Source organism: Manduca sexta, chromosome 14 (assembly GCF_014839805.1).
Source record: "Manduca sexta isolate Smith_Timp_Sample1 chromosome 14, JHU_Msex_v1.0, whole genome shotgun sequence".
NCBI lineage: Eukaryota > Metazoa > Arthropoda > Insecta > Lepidoptera > Sphingidae > Manduca > Manduca sexta.
The window spans coordinates 12607330-12624884 of NC_051128.1; the positions used below are offsets into that span (position 1 = coordinate 12607330).

The 17555-nt window shown below is 34.5% G+C and overlaps 1 protein-coding gene across 4 annotated transcripts in view; it reads right to left on the minus strand.

Annotated features, from left to right (window-relative positions):
- The window catches only part of LOC115445263 (CBP80/20-dependent translation initiation factor), a 55662-nt gene that overhangs the window by 19182 nt on the left and 18925 nt on the right, over positions 1 to 17555 (minus strand). For 2 of the 4 annotated variants that reach the window (XM_030171477.2, XM_037438710.1), the window contains 3 exons: positions 14240 to 14977; positions 11009 to 11090; positions 232 to 382 (listed from right to left, as the gene is read on the minus strand). In XM_030171477.2, the coding sequence (XP_030027337.1) occupies positions 232 to 382; positions 11009 to 11090; positions 14240 to 14482 (476 nt within the window). In that variant the 5' untranslated portion in view covers positions 14483 to 14977. Of the gene's footprint in view, positions 1 to 231; positions 383 to 10267; positions 10463 to 11008; positions 11091 to 14239; positions 14978 to 17555 lie in introns of those variants that run through there. The other 2 variants (XM_030171478.2, XM_030171479.2) reach the window with 2 other exon arrangements.

A 17555-nucleotide genomic window follows, 5' to 3' on the forward strand; every position in this document is an offset into this window, starting at 1 on the left:
GAAACTTGCAAACACCTTACACTTTACTCATTCAACGGCATTTCCATCGGGCTTATTTGAATAAAAAAAATTATTAGCTACGCAATACATTTTACAATTTTCAGATATAAGGTCATTTCTATATTTAGGAAGACATGAATCACACTCATAGTGTACAATGACAAATAACGATTAGTAGATCGAAGCCGATTTTGGCAGCGTTACACTTCAACTAGGAAACATAAAGCTTACCTATTATGAAGGTCCAGCGGCTTGGCCATGGTGAACTCCTTGGCGTGCACGTTCAGCTTGTTAGTGGAAGTGGACGAGGCGCCGGCGGTAGTGGCGGTGGCCGTCGCTCCCGCGGCCGCACCCGTTGTCGCCACGGCGTCTGTGCGTACACCTGGTGGTCAACGCCACTCGTCAAGAGAAGAGGGTGATAGGACAGGTGAACAGACAGTTAAATAAATTATGTATCATGAAAATTAATCATCATTCAAGATCAGATGTGCGAGCGATTCTTTGTGCTTAGCGGAAGGGGAGCAGGGAAATATGTATGAATGAATGTCGGTGGAAGTTTGCCAAATGGACTGGTAACCGAGTCTCAAAATACGTTCTTTCCCTTTCAAATGGAGCAAATTGCCCTGTAATTGTGTCTTTGTTGGTTGCATTTTTTTTAATATTTTTTAACAACAAGTTTAACTAAAATCTGCTTCGTCTGTAAAGTTTGTTTGTATTCCGGGAGTTAATTTAATTTGCGGCGGTTATTTAATTTTCGTCCCTCACGTAGAATTGATGCTTCTCTCGAGTGTAAAATCTTATTAGTCATAGCACGACAAAATCCTATTACTGGAAAATTGAATAATGCTGTATTTAGATAACTATGGGTATAATAACTAAATTGGAATTGTTGGTTTTTCTTTTTTTGTACTATAGCTGGATGGCGTTATTAACATGCAATTCTTCAAGATAGTTTGTTTTAGATCCAGAAACGTCTAAACGTTAGGAGTAAGAGACAGATTCTGCTACGGTGTTAAAAATACATTGGAGGATCCATACTCCTTAGAAATGACGTAACAAAACTTATAAGTCGTGAATGCGAAGTGTGTGTAAATTATGTGAACAATGTTTCGACCGTACAGCAGAAATGGACAAGCTCAATGTAACTCGTATGATTGTCCCAAGGAAATTAGTCTGAGTAACAATTTTGCTATTGCAGTCCTTATTCCTATATGGTAATGAAATACAATCACAACTCCAGTCAATGTTCTATTATAAAAAAAGTCTAAATTCGAATAATCTAGAAATGAATACACAAATCAATTAAGTATATAGCCAAATCAAAGTTGCAGAATTTGCTGTATGTACCAACAAGCATCATCAACTAAATGACGAATCCTATACGAACCCGAAAAATTCCTTTTCTAATCAACTGTAACGTTCCAACTGGCACAAGGACACTTGTCAGCTCGTCTTATAAAAGTGGACTAAATTTAGAACTCTGTGCAGGACATCAGACGTCTGAGCGAAAACATTCAAATAAAATGCTAAAAGAAACTAATGGAGTGAACAAAAAAGTCAATAGAAACTATTGGAGTGATTTTATCGCACTTGCATTTCCTACAAAATGAAAAGAGGCATAATATGTGCATATACCATAGTTTGTAGAGTTTATTTTATAATGTGATATGGAGCGAATCTATTGCCATACCTGGTATTAATTTTCAATCCATGGAAATCAAGCTATTTTTCATATCTCACACAATTTTTAGTTGGCTGATCTGAAACTGACTCTCGCTAGCAACTGGACACAGGTCTGCCCGAAGATTATCAAATCCATCTATTGGAAACAACCTGTATCCAGCGTTTTATTGCGCCTTTTATCAGGTCGCTTGTGGACGTCCAATGCTCCACTTTCCATTCTAAAACCTCGAAATTTCCTATATTCTATTTAGTGTCTCTACTATCTTGTGCCCATTTCCCTACCCTTTGCATCGTGATAAGACACTGCATTTGTGGAGAATGTATACAGTTTCTGTTAACTGACAAGAGATGGCGCTATATCTATTCCACATAAATCGCTTTTAATAAAAACTGATAAGAAATGGGTAAAAAGCAACCATTGGGGATCCTACCTAGACCAGTAAAGACTGCTTACCAAGTTTTCTACTTCAATCCATCGAGACGCAAATTCCTTATCCAATCAAACGGAGCGCCCAAACTGGCCCAAGGACGAGACGGCTTGCGTGTTTATAAAACTGAACTAATTTTAGTGAAGTCCACGCAGACATGACCTGTGAACGCTGTACATCAAACCGATGTACGAATTATTATGGGGCTCGTAAAAATTGTTTTATGTGTACAGTATTTATTTCGTACCTTACAGGCCGGCAAAGCATTTAATATTTTTCTAGTATTATGGATGTAAAATTTAAATGCACGTTACCCTATACCATCATGTTGGCCGTCAGCTCGTCTGCCTTCGAGGCAATAAAAGGGATACCAGTTGCTACTAGCCCCTTCTCCTATACAATTAACCTACTAAGGTGCTCCTTTCCTTCGTTAGGAGTAGCGTTAAACTGCGAACTTTTTTGTGACGAAGTTAGGCCCCAGGATGCGACAGTTTAATTTAGACATGGAGTTGTATTATGATCTTTACCATCGATTCGCAATTCTGTTTGCAACCGATAAATAACATGATTGTCGGAAATATTAAATTCCTCGATGATGTGAGAATGCATACATAATGAGACCAAAACGTACAAAAAACAAACAGAACAATGTAGCGAAACGCATGACTCATTACTGTCGTAAATCTTATTTCACAACATTTAAACAAATTATGATATTTAATTTTATTTCTCTAAGTTGGAAATAAATCTTTCGAATAAAAACAGAGTTATCGTAAAAACCTCACCACTAGAATTTAAAAAATGTGACATTGATCTCATATTAATAAATATTGAATTTTATAGTGTTTAAAAAATTGTCTACACTCTACAATAAAAAAGAATTGTAAGCAAGAGGTCCAATCAAGATCTTTCACATCCCGAGACACTTCCAAGGCCAGAGTGATATCCTGCGGGTCCATAGACGGAGCGATACATATAGGACCACCTTGTCGATATTATGTTTTATGCCTTTATTGACAAGAAAAAAGCTTTATCCGATACTGGACTAGCATGACTAATCGATTATATTACATTTAAATATCTCCGTGACCTTAGGCAATGCACAAACTTGTCCACTAATGTACAGTTTGTTTAATAAAGATTCAATCAAAACTCTTCGCTTGGCAAATACGAATGATAATAATTTTGTCTTATAATTATAACATTATATTATAAAATTTACATTCAAAATGATATAGAGTATTGACACATTTTTTTTTTAAGGAATTTAATTTTAAATAATTCCTAGATGTACTTGAGGTCCTTGGGCCAATTTAGCTAGGTTTAAACTTATAATATTGTTAAACAAGATTACTCTACTAACTTATTGACCAGACCACCTCCTTGCTACCCCTTATGACATGTTCATACATACATACATAACATCACGCATTTATCCCCGCAGGGGTATGCAGAGGTGCAACTAGGGCACCCACTTTTCGCCAAGTATGTTCCGTCCCATGATGTGATAGGGGGCGAACCTGTCGCCATATCGGGCACAAATTCCAGACTCCGGGCTGATACTGAGCAGAAAAACCCAAATAATATCACTTTGCCCAACCCGGGATTCGAACCCAGGACCTCAGAGCGCTATTGTACCGGTCATACAATACAACTACGCCACCGAGGCAGTCCTCATGACTTCACTCCTATCTTCATTATTCATCTCTATCATCAAAGAACCAAAACAATCCATACAGCAGTAACGAATACAAGCCTCTACTTACATTATAACATGGTAATTGAATATGAAACCCGCTCATTACTTACATAATGAAACTGAATCCCGTGCAGTTACCGCTGCATTGTCGCGGTCCGCGCAGTTTAGATGCTAGATTTCTAGATCACCTATATTGTGTCCTAACACACGTGCGCGGTGTCCCGCACCGATGGGCAAATGGGAAATCATGCGTTACCATATAACATCTACAATTGTAATGAATATGGTCTTCAACTACATGTAATGGTAGATAGGTAGTTTCAATATAAGTTTTGTAGCGATTGTGTGACCGCTTCGATGGCGTAGTTGTATTGCTTGTGCGCTACGACTGTCGCTCTAAAGTCTCGGGTTCAGATCCCAGGTCGTATAGAAATATTAGTTTCTGCTCAGTATCAGCCTGGGGTCTGGAATTTGTACTCAATATGGCAATAGGCTCACTCCGTACTATGTGGCATGGAAAAAAACACGCTAGTTGTGCCTCTATATACCTCTTAAGGGATAAAATGCGTAAGTATATGTATGTGTATGTAAGTTTTGTAGTATTTGGCCAATGAGTAGTATTTAGCAAATGAGTGACCCTATGTTTAGATGACATCGACATCCGTGAATACCTAAAGTATGACGGAATCAATGCGTTGCCGACCTTTGAGAAGAGGACAAGGAAGGATAGTGACGATGGTCAGGTGGTAACACTAAGCGCACTGAAAGTAACAGTGCAATTTCATATTACTACTTTAACCCATTTGCTATAAGATGATGTGACCAAGTCGGATCATTGCTTCTACAGACAAATCTTAATATAGAGTCGCTCTACCACTCAATGCTAACAGAATATTAAGCATTTTCAGAGGTCATAATTCCCAAAGACCGCATCCTTCTCCTAGTGTTCTACAACTTCCACTAAACATGAATGATGTTGGTATGCTGATATATACAGAGAATACTATCATCAATATTAGCTATATCCACTATTGATAACACCTAATTGAAATGCTGTCGGTAACGTTTCACGAGGATCACTCAATAAAATAAACCATTTTCGATGTATCAATATGTTTTCTTTCTAAAATCACACCAGATGTGAAAAGCTAGACTTCGCAATTTATATACCTATGAAATGCTATTTCACACATCATCCAAGATAAACAAAACTATTAACCTAACCTACTAGAATTATTTTAGCATATTTTTTCTACACACAATAAACGTATACATCAGATATTGAGAACTTTTACATAAAAGTAATTATGTTCGTTGAAATCGGAAAAATATTGAATTTTGTCCGCACAGCCAACCATCGTCAAAACAAATATTTTAATATTTTTTTTAATTTACCACGAAGCTGCTATGTAAAACCTCCTTTCAAACGCAACAAAACTACAAATTGTTTCACGACGCGATCTCTATTCCATAGCCACGAAACTTCACAAATCCAACGTCACCGCTGACAAATCAACCAAAATAACCACAATAAACGTTGTTAATAAAACCACTATGACGGATCACTGTTATTTAATTTGATATCTTAAACATAAACTTAAAGAACTACATTATTGTGGCTGCTCGCCGGCAGCCCGTGACAGGAAGAAGGAAGTGGAGGCGTGTTGCCACAAAAACAAATTAAATTACATATTAACAAATGTTACCCTAAACAAATATAAATGTACCCATTCAACATGCCTCCTTACATTTATATTTTTACCTAAATCATATCATACACTACTCATATCAAGTATTTTAAATTAAAACAATAGCTCTATAAACATTACCTTCAGTATAACATATTAATTGTAACTTATTATTTTTTATTTTATTTTTTTAAGTTTATATTACAATTATCATCTTTTAATTAAACAATTTAAACCAATGTTTATCTCAACATAATATCCATCTGAAAGATAAATTACTTTTACAACAACTTTAACATATCTCTAAATTTATTAAATTTATTACTTCCCAATGGTTTTGTTAAAATGTCTGCTATATTTTGATCAGATGCAATTTTTATAACATCAATTAAACCAATTTTAACACTTTCATGAACAAAATGATAATGAACTTCAATATGTTTTGAATTTTTGTGAAATTTCCGTATTTAGCAATAATTTGAGCTCCAATATTATCTTCATATATTTTTACAGGTTTACAATCTTTCTGACAAATCTCATTAATTAAACAAACTATAAATTTAATTTCAGTAACAGCTTCTGACAGCGCAATGTATTCAGCAAATGTAGATGACTTTGTTACACAATTTTGTTTCTTTGATTTCCAAAATATTACATTCCCAAACAGTCTAATTACAAATCCTGTTGTTGATTTCCTACTGACAATATCTCCTGCAAAATCTGCATCTACATAGCAATCTAACATATCAGAATTTATATTCATGTTATAAATTAATTTTATATGTTTTGTTAAGTAAAGATATTTAAGTACTCGCAAAGCATATTTAAAATGTGTCTCATTATAGCAATTTTGGAATCTACTCAAATAATTAACACTGAACGATATATCTGGTCTTGTACCTGAACTAATATATAAAAGTGCTCCAATTAAATTTCTATATTTTACATTCTCATTTATATTACAGTTTTCTAGTTTAAGATTTACTTCCATTGGTGTAGTATATAACTTTGTATTTATTATATTATAACGCTTAGCTAATGATTCTATATATGATTCCTGACTCAGTGTCATGGTCTTATTCTTTTATAATCATAATCAATATGTATTCCAATGTATTCTTTAACTTTACCCATATCCTTCATAGTAAATTTACTTAACAGTTTGTTTTTAATATTACTCATTACCTTTTCATCTTTACAACATATTAACAAATCATCAACATATAACAAAATGTATACACTCACATTAGTATCCAATTTAAAATATAAACAAAAGTCATATTTACTTCTCTGAAATCCAAGACTAGTTAAAAACTTATTGACACATTCATACCAAGCCCGAGGGCTTTCTTTTAAACCATATAATGTTTTATTTAATTTATAAACTCTATCAGTGCCATCATCATAACCAATTGGCTGGTTTACATAAACTTCAGATAAAATTTTACCATTTAAAAAAGCAGTTTCAACATCCATCTGATGTATATTAAGATTATTTTGACAACAATAAGACAATAACAATTTTAAAGTTTGCATTTTAGCAACGGGTGAATATATATCATCAATAAAATCTTTTTGTTGAAAACCTCTTACTACTAACCTAGCTTTAAATTTATTTTCGGCTTTCTTTCTGTATATCCATTTCACATCTAAAGGCTGTTTGTCTGCTGGTTTACTTACAAGTCTCCAGGTCTCATTTTTGCCAAACTGTTCATCTCACGATTCATAGCCTCAGTCCATTCTTTTGCTTCATCGCTAGTTATTGCCTCCTGAAAATTATCTGGAATCATAGCATCACAATAGTTAACAGTTATACAATAATAACCAAATTCTTCATCAAACCGGAAGTTGGTGGCTTGATTTTACGCCGATTTCTTGTTTCAATTACTTTATTATCATCATAACTTTCATTTGTTTCAGCATTCAAATCTTCATTAATTTTCTCATTATTTTCTTCTGCATTAGTCTCTTTCTTCTCTTCTATAATTTTCTCTTCCAATTTATTCGGCTGGCTATTACTTTTATCATTTTTTCTCTTCTCTATTATCATCGAGACCAATACACATTACATCATCTTCAATTATATCACAATGTCTTGCTACAACTATTCTATTGTTTATTAATACTCTATATCCAACATCTGTATAGCCCATTAGTATGCCAAGCTCGGCTTTCCTGTCCCATTTACATTTTTCTCTTTTCCTCTGGTGTTCTAACAAATACTTTACTTCCATATATCCTTAAATTTTCAATGCTTGGCCTTTGTTTGAAAAATATCTCATAAGGCGTCTTCCTTTCTATAGTGCCATTTGTTAATGTTCTATTCTTTAAATAAGCTGCGGCCATAACCACTTCAGGCCAAAATCTTTTATGTACTTTTGCCTCTGCCAAAAGACATCTTGACATATCCATTATTGATCTATTAAACCTTTCTGCTGTGCCATTTAATTCATGCACATATGGCGGACAAGATTTAATCATTATTCCCTTTGATCTTGCAAAGTCAAACACTCTTTTATTAATGTATTCCTTTCCATTATCACATCTCAATTCTTTAATATTTTTCCCAGTTAAATTTTGTATCTCATTAACATACTGCATTAAACAATTATATACTTTATCTTTTGACGGAATACAATAAACTTTTGCCAACTTACTATAGTCATCTATAAAACTTAAGAAATATTTTTCACCATTAAAACCTGTAGTTCTGTGTGGCCCATTTAAATCTGTGTGTACAATTTCTAATATATCCTGTGCTCGTTTTCTATTATTTTTAAATGGCAAGTTATGCATTTTATTTTCAATACATATAGCACATTTCATGTACTTACATTCAATCTCCTTTGGTAATCCTTTCAATAATTCACTTGTACACATAGTATTCAAATTGTTAAAGTTTATATGACCAAGCATCCTATGTAATTTCTCCTTCACTGTCATACTTGATTTCTTCACTAAATTAGCATGTAATGTACTTGCATTTATATAACCTTTTAATTTATACAGTCTATCTTCTTTCACTGCTATAGCTATAATAGTTCCATAGACGTTATATATTTTTGATTGTCGTCCCCTGGAAACAATTTTATGATTGTCTGTAATCTTTGAATAGCTCAATAAATTTGCTTTCATCTCTTTGACATAGAAAACATTGTTCAAAACAACTTCAGACTTTTTCCATAGACCATAAAATAAGTTTGTATTTTTCCGACCTTTGTAGCTTCTAATATTCTTCCATCACCAACTTTTACTTTAATAGGTTGTTGTAATATTTCACATGAATGATAGTACTCATCAGTATTAATTATATGATCTGTACAACCACTATCTAATAACCAAGTTAAGTGGCCAGACTGCTCAATATTATATATTTTACTTGAAGTTGAAACATTATTATTCTCAATAGTTGCAAGGAAATTATTACCACCACTCTCATTACTGGATTTATTATTATAAGTTCTTCCTCTAATATTTCTTGAATTATAATATGATCCACGTTGATGTCCACGATTATTATTAAATCTAATAAATCCATTTCCTCTACCACTGTTAACATTTCTGTGTCGACAATCTCTTTGCATGTGGCCAGGTTTTCCACAGGTAAAACATTTAAAGTTTTATTAGGTGATGCAGAACTACTAGTGTGAGCTTTAAAACATTTGAGTTGTCGCGTGATGGTTCATTACATTTTTCAGGTTCTTTATCCAATGATTTTAACATAATTTTACTTTTCAAATAATCTACAGTTCTGTCTTTTTCTGGTAAAACGTCTATTAGATCTCCAATATGACTGTAATTACGAGGTAAGGCCTTTAACATATAATTTAATTTTTCTTGTTCACTTACCGTCGCGCCGGCTTGTTTTAACTGATTTATTGATTTCTCAAAGTCGTCAAAAATACACTTACTTGCGAATAGTTCGATAATTTTATTGCTTCTACATTGTTGCGACATATAATCTGTAGTGCCGATGATTTCTGCAGGTACATTTCATCAAATTTTGCCAATATTTTGCATGCGGAATCTAAGTCGCATATATATTCGAGTTGCTTGTTGCTTATTGCACTATAAATGTAGTTCGTTGCCTGGATATCCATCTCTTCCCACTTTGCAACATCATCCGAATCATTTTTGATTCGTATGGCAGCTTCTTTACATTTCTTAAACTCCAAAACTTAAGTATACGTATTTTCCAGCTACTATAATCCGATCCGTCGAATATTGGAATAACTGCGTCATTGCATTTAGTAAACGCCATTTTTGCTTATTGCATATATAGCACGTTTCCACTTTATTTGCGAAAATATCTTCTTTTCTTCTTTGTATTTGCAGGCAACCACGCTCTGCTACCATGTTAATAAAACCACTATGACGGATCACTGTTATTTAATTTGATATCTTAAACATAAACTTAAAGAACTACATTATTGTGGCTGCTCGCCGGCAGCCCGTGACAGGAAGAAGGAAGTGGAGGCGTGTTGCCACAAAAACAAATTAAATTACATATTAACAAATGTTACCCTAAACAAATATAAATGTACCCATTCAACAAACGTAAAGACGCTGAGATACATCACTGCGTTAGGAGATACGCAGTAATCGAATTTGTGCGAAAAAACTAACTGTACCCTTTTGTATTCAAACAATGAGACACCATTGGAAACATCATGAACTTGAAACCAGCTAATGTCTAAAACCGCTTTGCAGCGCTGTTAATTCTAATTTACCGTTTAACCAATTTTCAATCAACAAATTATACAACAAACCTGCCGCTTCTGGTTGAGCGGGCGGTACATTTTGCTGGGGCGCTGGATTCACGGCCGCTGGAGTAACCGACACCGTCGCCACCTCAGCCTGTGGCGCTGGCGGTGCTGGCGGCACCACCGACTGCGCTAACGACTGCTTCACGATACACCGAGACATTTCCACACGATACACACACGATCACACGCCAATACACACATTTGACAATCTCGCGCCACCGCAAACATCGGACTGTCGGCCCGTTCCAAATATGAGGATTTGTTTATTTTTAATTTTGGCGCCAATTTTGCATAGTGACGCTTGCCAGCCAGTATTCAGTTTAGATATGTGACAAACGATTTTGGTTTTTTATAATATTTTAATCGATATTAAATTAGTAAGTTATTTTAATCAGTTTTTTTTTATTCCGACGTAAATGGAATGCTAGTGAGATGTAGAAAATTCCAATGTATGAATAGAAAATTATGACATTTTTCCCCATTGAAAAAGAAAACGTGCAAATGTATGAAAAATGTAAGAATAAGAAAATGCTAAAGAATACACTTTATTTTCGAAAGAGTGTGAAATTACAAATGAAAAACATAGGAAGGATTTATATGAAAGCATATTTTTCGGCGTCTTTTTTAAAAAATGTACCATTTATTATAAGGGTTAAAAGCGATCTTTAAAAAAGATCGTATTCGTAGTTTGATAGATGATCAATAGAGTGTAAAATTTATCTAAATAACAACTTCTTTACTCACCTGGTGGTCTGTATATTTCGAGTGTAGGCTTCCCTTTCGCGTTAGTGAGAATCATACTTCGCCGTTTCCCATTATTTGGAAACTGAAACAAGGAAATATTATCAACACGTTTTAATGATATCAAACGTTATATTTCGTTGTAAACTATTTCTTTTTGTTGGAACACTTCCTTCTAACAGTTTTTACTAGGTATATGAGCAAAATGACAGTTTTTATACAAATGGACTCACTTACACTTTTCTAACTTTTCTTGTATCCTAAAGCAGACTAATGGAAGGCGCTAAATAAAAACATCATCGTAAATTAAAAAGATACTACTTTAAAGTAAGAATAATTTTATTTTAAGAAATTATGTGAAAGTATTTTAGCTAATGCTTATTTTGTCAGTACTCAGTTTTTATTTGTATTGAAAACGCTGCTTAGTTCTGCGTAAAGCTCCTTCATCTATATGAAGCAATAATTGCTAGCAATAACCGTCTTTGGAATATGTGCCGAAAGCTGGAGTCGAAAGATAGGTACGTATATGTCAACGCGGGCAAGAGTTGCCACTACCATGTTAAGACGAGATAACTTTTTGAAGCAATAATTTTATTCCATTATTACTAGCACTGAGTAATTGATCCGGCGAAATGAGGTTTAATTGCTATTTTTTACTCAGAATATGAATCCAACAAAAACATACACATAGCAAAATTATTGACTGGCTGTCATGTTTTATTTTAAGATGGCCAAATACTAGAGCGATGGTTGTTTATCATCGACTAATATAAAACGTAATAACTAGTGACTAATGTGCGGAGTTTACACATACGTAGACAGACGGTGGAAATTTGAACTAAATATTTAAAAATGGAATACTTTTAAGGAACTTAAAGTGGAGCCCACGCTAAACGACTTTAAGAAGTAATAATTTCGAAACAAATTTTCACTAAGATGTTTGTCTTGACTTGATGATTGCAAAATGTTTGTAATACAATGTTAACAATTAATAGTAAAATAATAAATTGGTTTAATTAATCAATGGCAATTAGTGCAGCGTAGAATAAAGGGAATAATTATTCTAAATGTCAATCAAGAACCGCGTACATTTTCGTCAAAGTATACGATTATCTTGCTTCTAGTTACAACACATATTCAGTTAAACATCAAAACAAATATTGTGGATTAGATAATATATAAATATTTATCTAGGTGTGACGACTATCCATTAAATGCAGTGTATTTTCAAAACAGGCTGACGTGTGGCAGAGGCATTTAGTAAAGTTGACTAATCTTCGATGATACCACAATGATTCCTTTCATTAATAGTATCTATCATTTACATTCATCCTGGATAAATTAACAAGTAACGACAAAAAATAGGAATGAGTCCTGTATTATATATTGTCCCACTTGCGGACACAGGCTTCCTCTACTGACGAGAGGGGTTAGATCTTAGTCCACCATGCTGGTCTAGTGCAAATTTGCAGATTTCACATACCCTTAAAATTCTGATAGAGAACTTCTCAGGCTTAGGTTCTTAACTTCTAGGTTGCCTCACGATGTTGTCCTCCACAGTTAAAAATGCGATAATTCACAAAGAATACATACAACTTTAGAAAAATCTGTGTCTGTCTTGGGTTTTAACCCTTGTGGATATTCGTTTCGGCAGTCCGTACTGCTTCCAACTAAGCTATCACCGCTTACATTAATGAGACATTCCTGCCCTCACACCCACCACTACAACTCCTGTAAGCCAGGATCAGTGGCACGCATTTTATGACACCGAGCAGTGAAGCTCGGCGAGTCTCAGGGAAAACTAATTCGTCATTATCCCGCAACGAAATTAATCAAATAGAAAGATAGGGAGGAGTTGAAAATATTAATTGTCCACTATAGCAAACAACCGCCTACATTAGTACACATTGGTTTACATTTATTATTTTCCTCTTTCGACCAATATTTACACATTTTTTTAAATCGCTAGAATGTATGCCGGACCTCTCCAACATAGTCGGCGAAGGACGTCCATTAACATAATTGATTACAACAGCTCGACAAAGGTTGTCAGCTCGGGTAGGCGTTAGAATGTACCGCCCACCCTCGCCCACAACCTGACCGCGCAAACGTATGTATTTAATTAGAAACTGTGACAATCCTGCCATATATGTTCAAGTAAATGTTGAACCTTTATTATTTAGATATAAATTCGTTTTATAGTGTAGTAACATTTGTTTATTTATTATTAGGGACACACAGAACAATTGTAACTCAACATACAAAAAAAATATTTGAAGAATCCAGCAATGTTGTTTATATTCTGTCTTTTCATTCATTTGATTTACATATATCGAAACAAAATGTTTTAATTTAACGAGTATTCCACAGATCATATCCTATTACCTATGAACAATATTTGTTTAAATTCCATATTTGCATGCTGAATGCATATCTATTTACCATTGGAATGTCACATATATTTCAATTACCTACTAAAACCCAAAATAACGGAAAATGTCTAATTTCTATTTAGAGTTTATAGAGAAACATGAAAACAAAATCATGTTGTTTAAAATTTTATAAATTTTAGGTCTATTTCGAACAAATACTAAGTTCTTTACAAGAATAAAGATAGTATAACATTGTATATTATGTAACTCACACGTTTTATTGTTTGTTTTACTGATTACCTATCTGTTTATATAATTCTCGCATCGCTCATATTCGTAATGAAACGAAAGTTAATGTTTACCTACTTTATGATTTATTTGCGTATTTTCAGCAATACCTGTTTTTGGAATGTTTAGTTCTAGAAATCTAGGCTTCTGCAAGCGGTCTATCATCAAAAACTATGTCATTGAATGACTCAGATTGTATACAAATATAATACAAAAAAAGATAACGCTATGTGCTTTAATGCAACTTTGGTTCTTGTCCAGGCAGATCGCCTGTTGGCAAGTGAATATTGGCGAAAAATAAGTAAATAATAAATCTGAATTGCGGCCAGTAAGTATTTTGCCTGGTTCTAGAACGCTGATGGTCGAATTATAAGCTTGTAAGGAAAGAATGAGTTTTGCTCAAAAAACCTACACACGTAAGATTGGTTCAGGCACCTTTTCTCTTTGCAGGGTTTAGGGTTTTAGTTTTTTTTCTAATTCTCTATTTTTATAACTTATACAAAGGTCCAGCAACGTCCCTATGCTGTACCTGGAGTCAAAAAATAGGTTTTTTTTTAGACTCTGATGTGCTTACCTGGTTATGATGCATGTTGTGGTGACTCTGGGGTCGTACGAAGCTGCGCTCGCGCATGATAACTCCCGGGGACGCGAAGTCCTGGATCCTGTAGCTGCGCTGCAACTCATTGCCCACACCTATTTGCGCCTGCATCTTGTCTCTCTCCAACGCTTTCGTCTCGCCAATAAATTCCAGGTGTACCGTCCTCCCGCGGACGGATCTCTTCACGGCAATCTCTTTGGTTTTAAAGCACTCGGGCATTCAGTTGCTAATTTGTCTCGGTTTCAATGAATTTTTCCGTTAATTCACTATTATAATATTTGATTACAATCAAAATAAATACACTAGAGCAATGACTAGTTTTATAGTTACTTTCTCGCAATGTCACACGACTTTTTAAAAATATTTACAATTCTTTTTAAACTAACGGGCAATGTAAAATGCTTTTTGAAACAGCAAAGCTTTATAGTTAATGGTTAATTCCACAATTGTGACGTCACGCTAGAGATCACTTCAACCCGATATATGCATATATACACTTACGGGCCCTCACCGACAGGCCGATAGAGGGCGCTAATTCGAGTTTTTTTCGTTTTTTTTTCTTTTGTAATACGACTAATGTACAAGAGCAGTGCAGGTTTTTATGTAGTGCCTGACAGTCACCGAGCGATTGTTTACAATATTTCGAGGAGCCGAGAAGAGACTTCTGCGACACCACTCGAATCGTTTCGTCGAAGGGGTTCTAGGAACCCTAATCTGCAACAAACAAAAACTTACATTAATATATTTACTTTATAAATAAAATACTCTACTAATCATGTAGGCGAAGAATGTTGCACTTATCATACGTCAACTAAACATCTAAAATCACTTATACATATAACCACAAATATTTTTACAATATTAACATTTGGTGGATTGAATACAACCATTACAGATACCTACTATTATGTAGGTAATATAGCTTCACCAAAAGCAGTATACAATTAAATATGCAATTTCCAAAAGGGCACTGTCTGAAAATGTAAAATGTTCAGGAAATGAAAAAAACACTTATTATTTTCTAAGGAAGTTCAAAGAAGGGTTACAATTTCGGGTCAATTAGCAATGAAAAATTACAGAAGTTTTGTTGTTATTATATGTATATACGTTTCTAGCTTATTTTTATATTTATGAAATTTGCCCTATTCGAAATTGCATATTCAATAGAATATTGAAAGGAATACCGATATCAACCACATCCATGATTACAAAATGTGTAATAACAATCAATCCACGACAGCGATATACCGACAACAGCACGTAACCTCGAACCGGTTTGCCAAACAACGCGCCGGATTGAAAAAAAAGGAAACGGCTAATTACACCGCGCGGTAACGAGAGTGCGTGCTTGTTACTGCTCTGTACATGTAAAATGGCGGCTTTAACTGTTATTTTTAAATTTATACAGGCATTTTCTGATATATGTAATCCCATTGTAAGTATCCTGAATAGTTTCTTTGCCTTGAGATTATTTTTTTTTAAATTGCTTTAGAATTTATTTTGATATCCATATTGAATTGTTTATGCTGCAGATAAAACATCAAGTAAATTTCAAAACAAACACGCACTATATGCTATATTAGTCACAAAATGTGTAAAATAAAAGATATTAAAAATTAAATCTGTCCTTTCAATATTTTGTCGCATGTAGTAACTAGAGAAAGAGGGACGCGTGGCGCCTTTTTTGTCTCTTGCCCGATTATAAAATTTGGTTCGTTATGGGCAACACAACCCCTTCCAACACAATATTAAATCCTAAGGCACACTGATCCATACTAAATTCGAAGTTATCGTCCAGTGAACTATGTATTCGAGGAAGTTATGTGAAAGTCATTGACTTTACCACCTGGAAAATAACCCGCATTACAAATGCAATTACTTTTGATTTATATCTTTATTATTACTTATTGAGGATGCATGGATTTGAATAAACTTTTGATAATCTCTAATCTATAAATACTAAAGGCATACCTAACATAACACACCTATGTCTAAACGGGCCGTAACAGTCATTACATACATTTTTCTACAATTTACTGACAATACAAATCGGTCATCTGCCCATTACAAATTACAATTCCTAATAAATGGTGCATCACACGGAAGATTTTAAAGGAAATACTGCATGGCATAATGCTTTATCATTGTAGATGATGGTTCATATTGACACTAAATACTATGCCTTTGAACATAGTAATATGCACGCAATTGAGGGCATAAAAAACGTTGGTAGTTGCTCAGACGGACACGAAAACACGACCACCTACTGAAATCCCTACAAAGGATTAGTCTCGAACATTCCAAGAAATACGATTCTAAAAAGCCTATAGATATTGTTGAAACGAAATACAAGGTAAAAGCAATCGCTAATTCACGTACGCCACTATTATCTACTGCTGTGAAGGCGCACGTAAAAATAAATTGAAGTTTTGAAGAGCAATGAACTACAACGCTTCGTAGAGTTCGCAACACCTGTTATTATCGGCGGTGCGTTTCGACTTGCTAATGAATTAAATATTTTTCTAATGCGATAAAATGCGTTTAACATTTTTTGCGCAGTTACTGAGCGTTCGTTTTGTGTTTAATCACGGTGTCCTTGGGTAATGTTATTTTTTGTACAATGACGGGACTAGTAATACTCGACCCACTCTTAGTTTGTGTCACAAATGGTTATAAAACAAAAGATTTCACCTATCATAAAGCATATTTTTTTTTCATTTTCATTCAAAGCACGTAAATTTGGCACCTTTCTCATAACCCTTTCATTTTCCAAATCAAGGGCAGCCGGGCATTATTCAAAACATCTTAGTTAAAGACTTAATATCAAATTAGACTTACTTTTTATGTCTTACGTATGTTAGCCTGGAAAGGTTCATCTTATACAAACAAACCGGACTTTGGGTGAGTCCTGGGTCCTTTAAGCGTCCGCAACCATTGGCAATTAAATAACCAAGTCTAGGGCAACCCACTAACGGGTTAAGAACTTCGGCGCAAGACGGTTACTAGAAGAGGATGATACATCAACAATTAGGGATGAGCATACTAATGACATTACCGTATTTGTCGGCACGCGGGCCAGTACACAGTACAGTACAATTACAAGGGCGGGGAGAGGTGAGGGATGCGAGGTTCGTGATACCGAGGACGAAACTGCAGTCTTGTAGAGTGTAAGAGTTTCAAGAAATGATATCGTCCTCTGGATCTGTAACAACTAAACGCGGCCATCTCTGTTTAGCGCAGTCGAATGGAGAATTAGACTTTAAAGTCATTGCTGACTAAAGGCCACATGCGA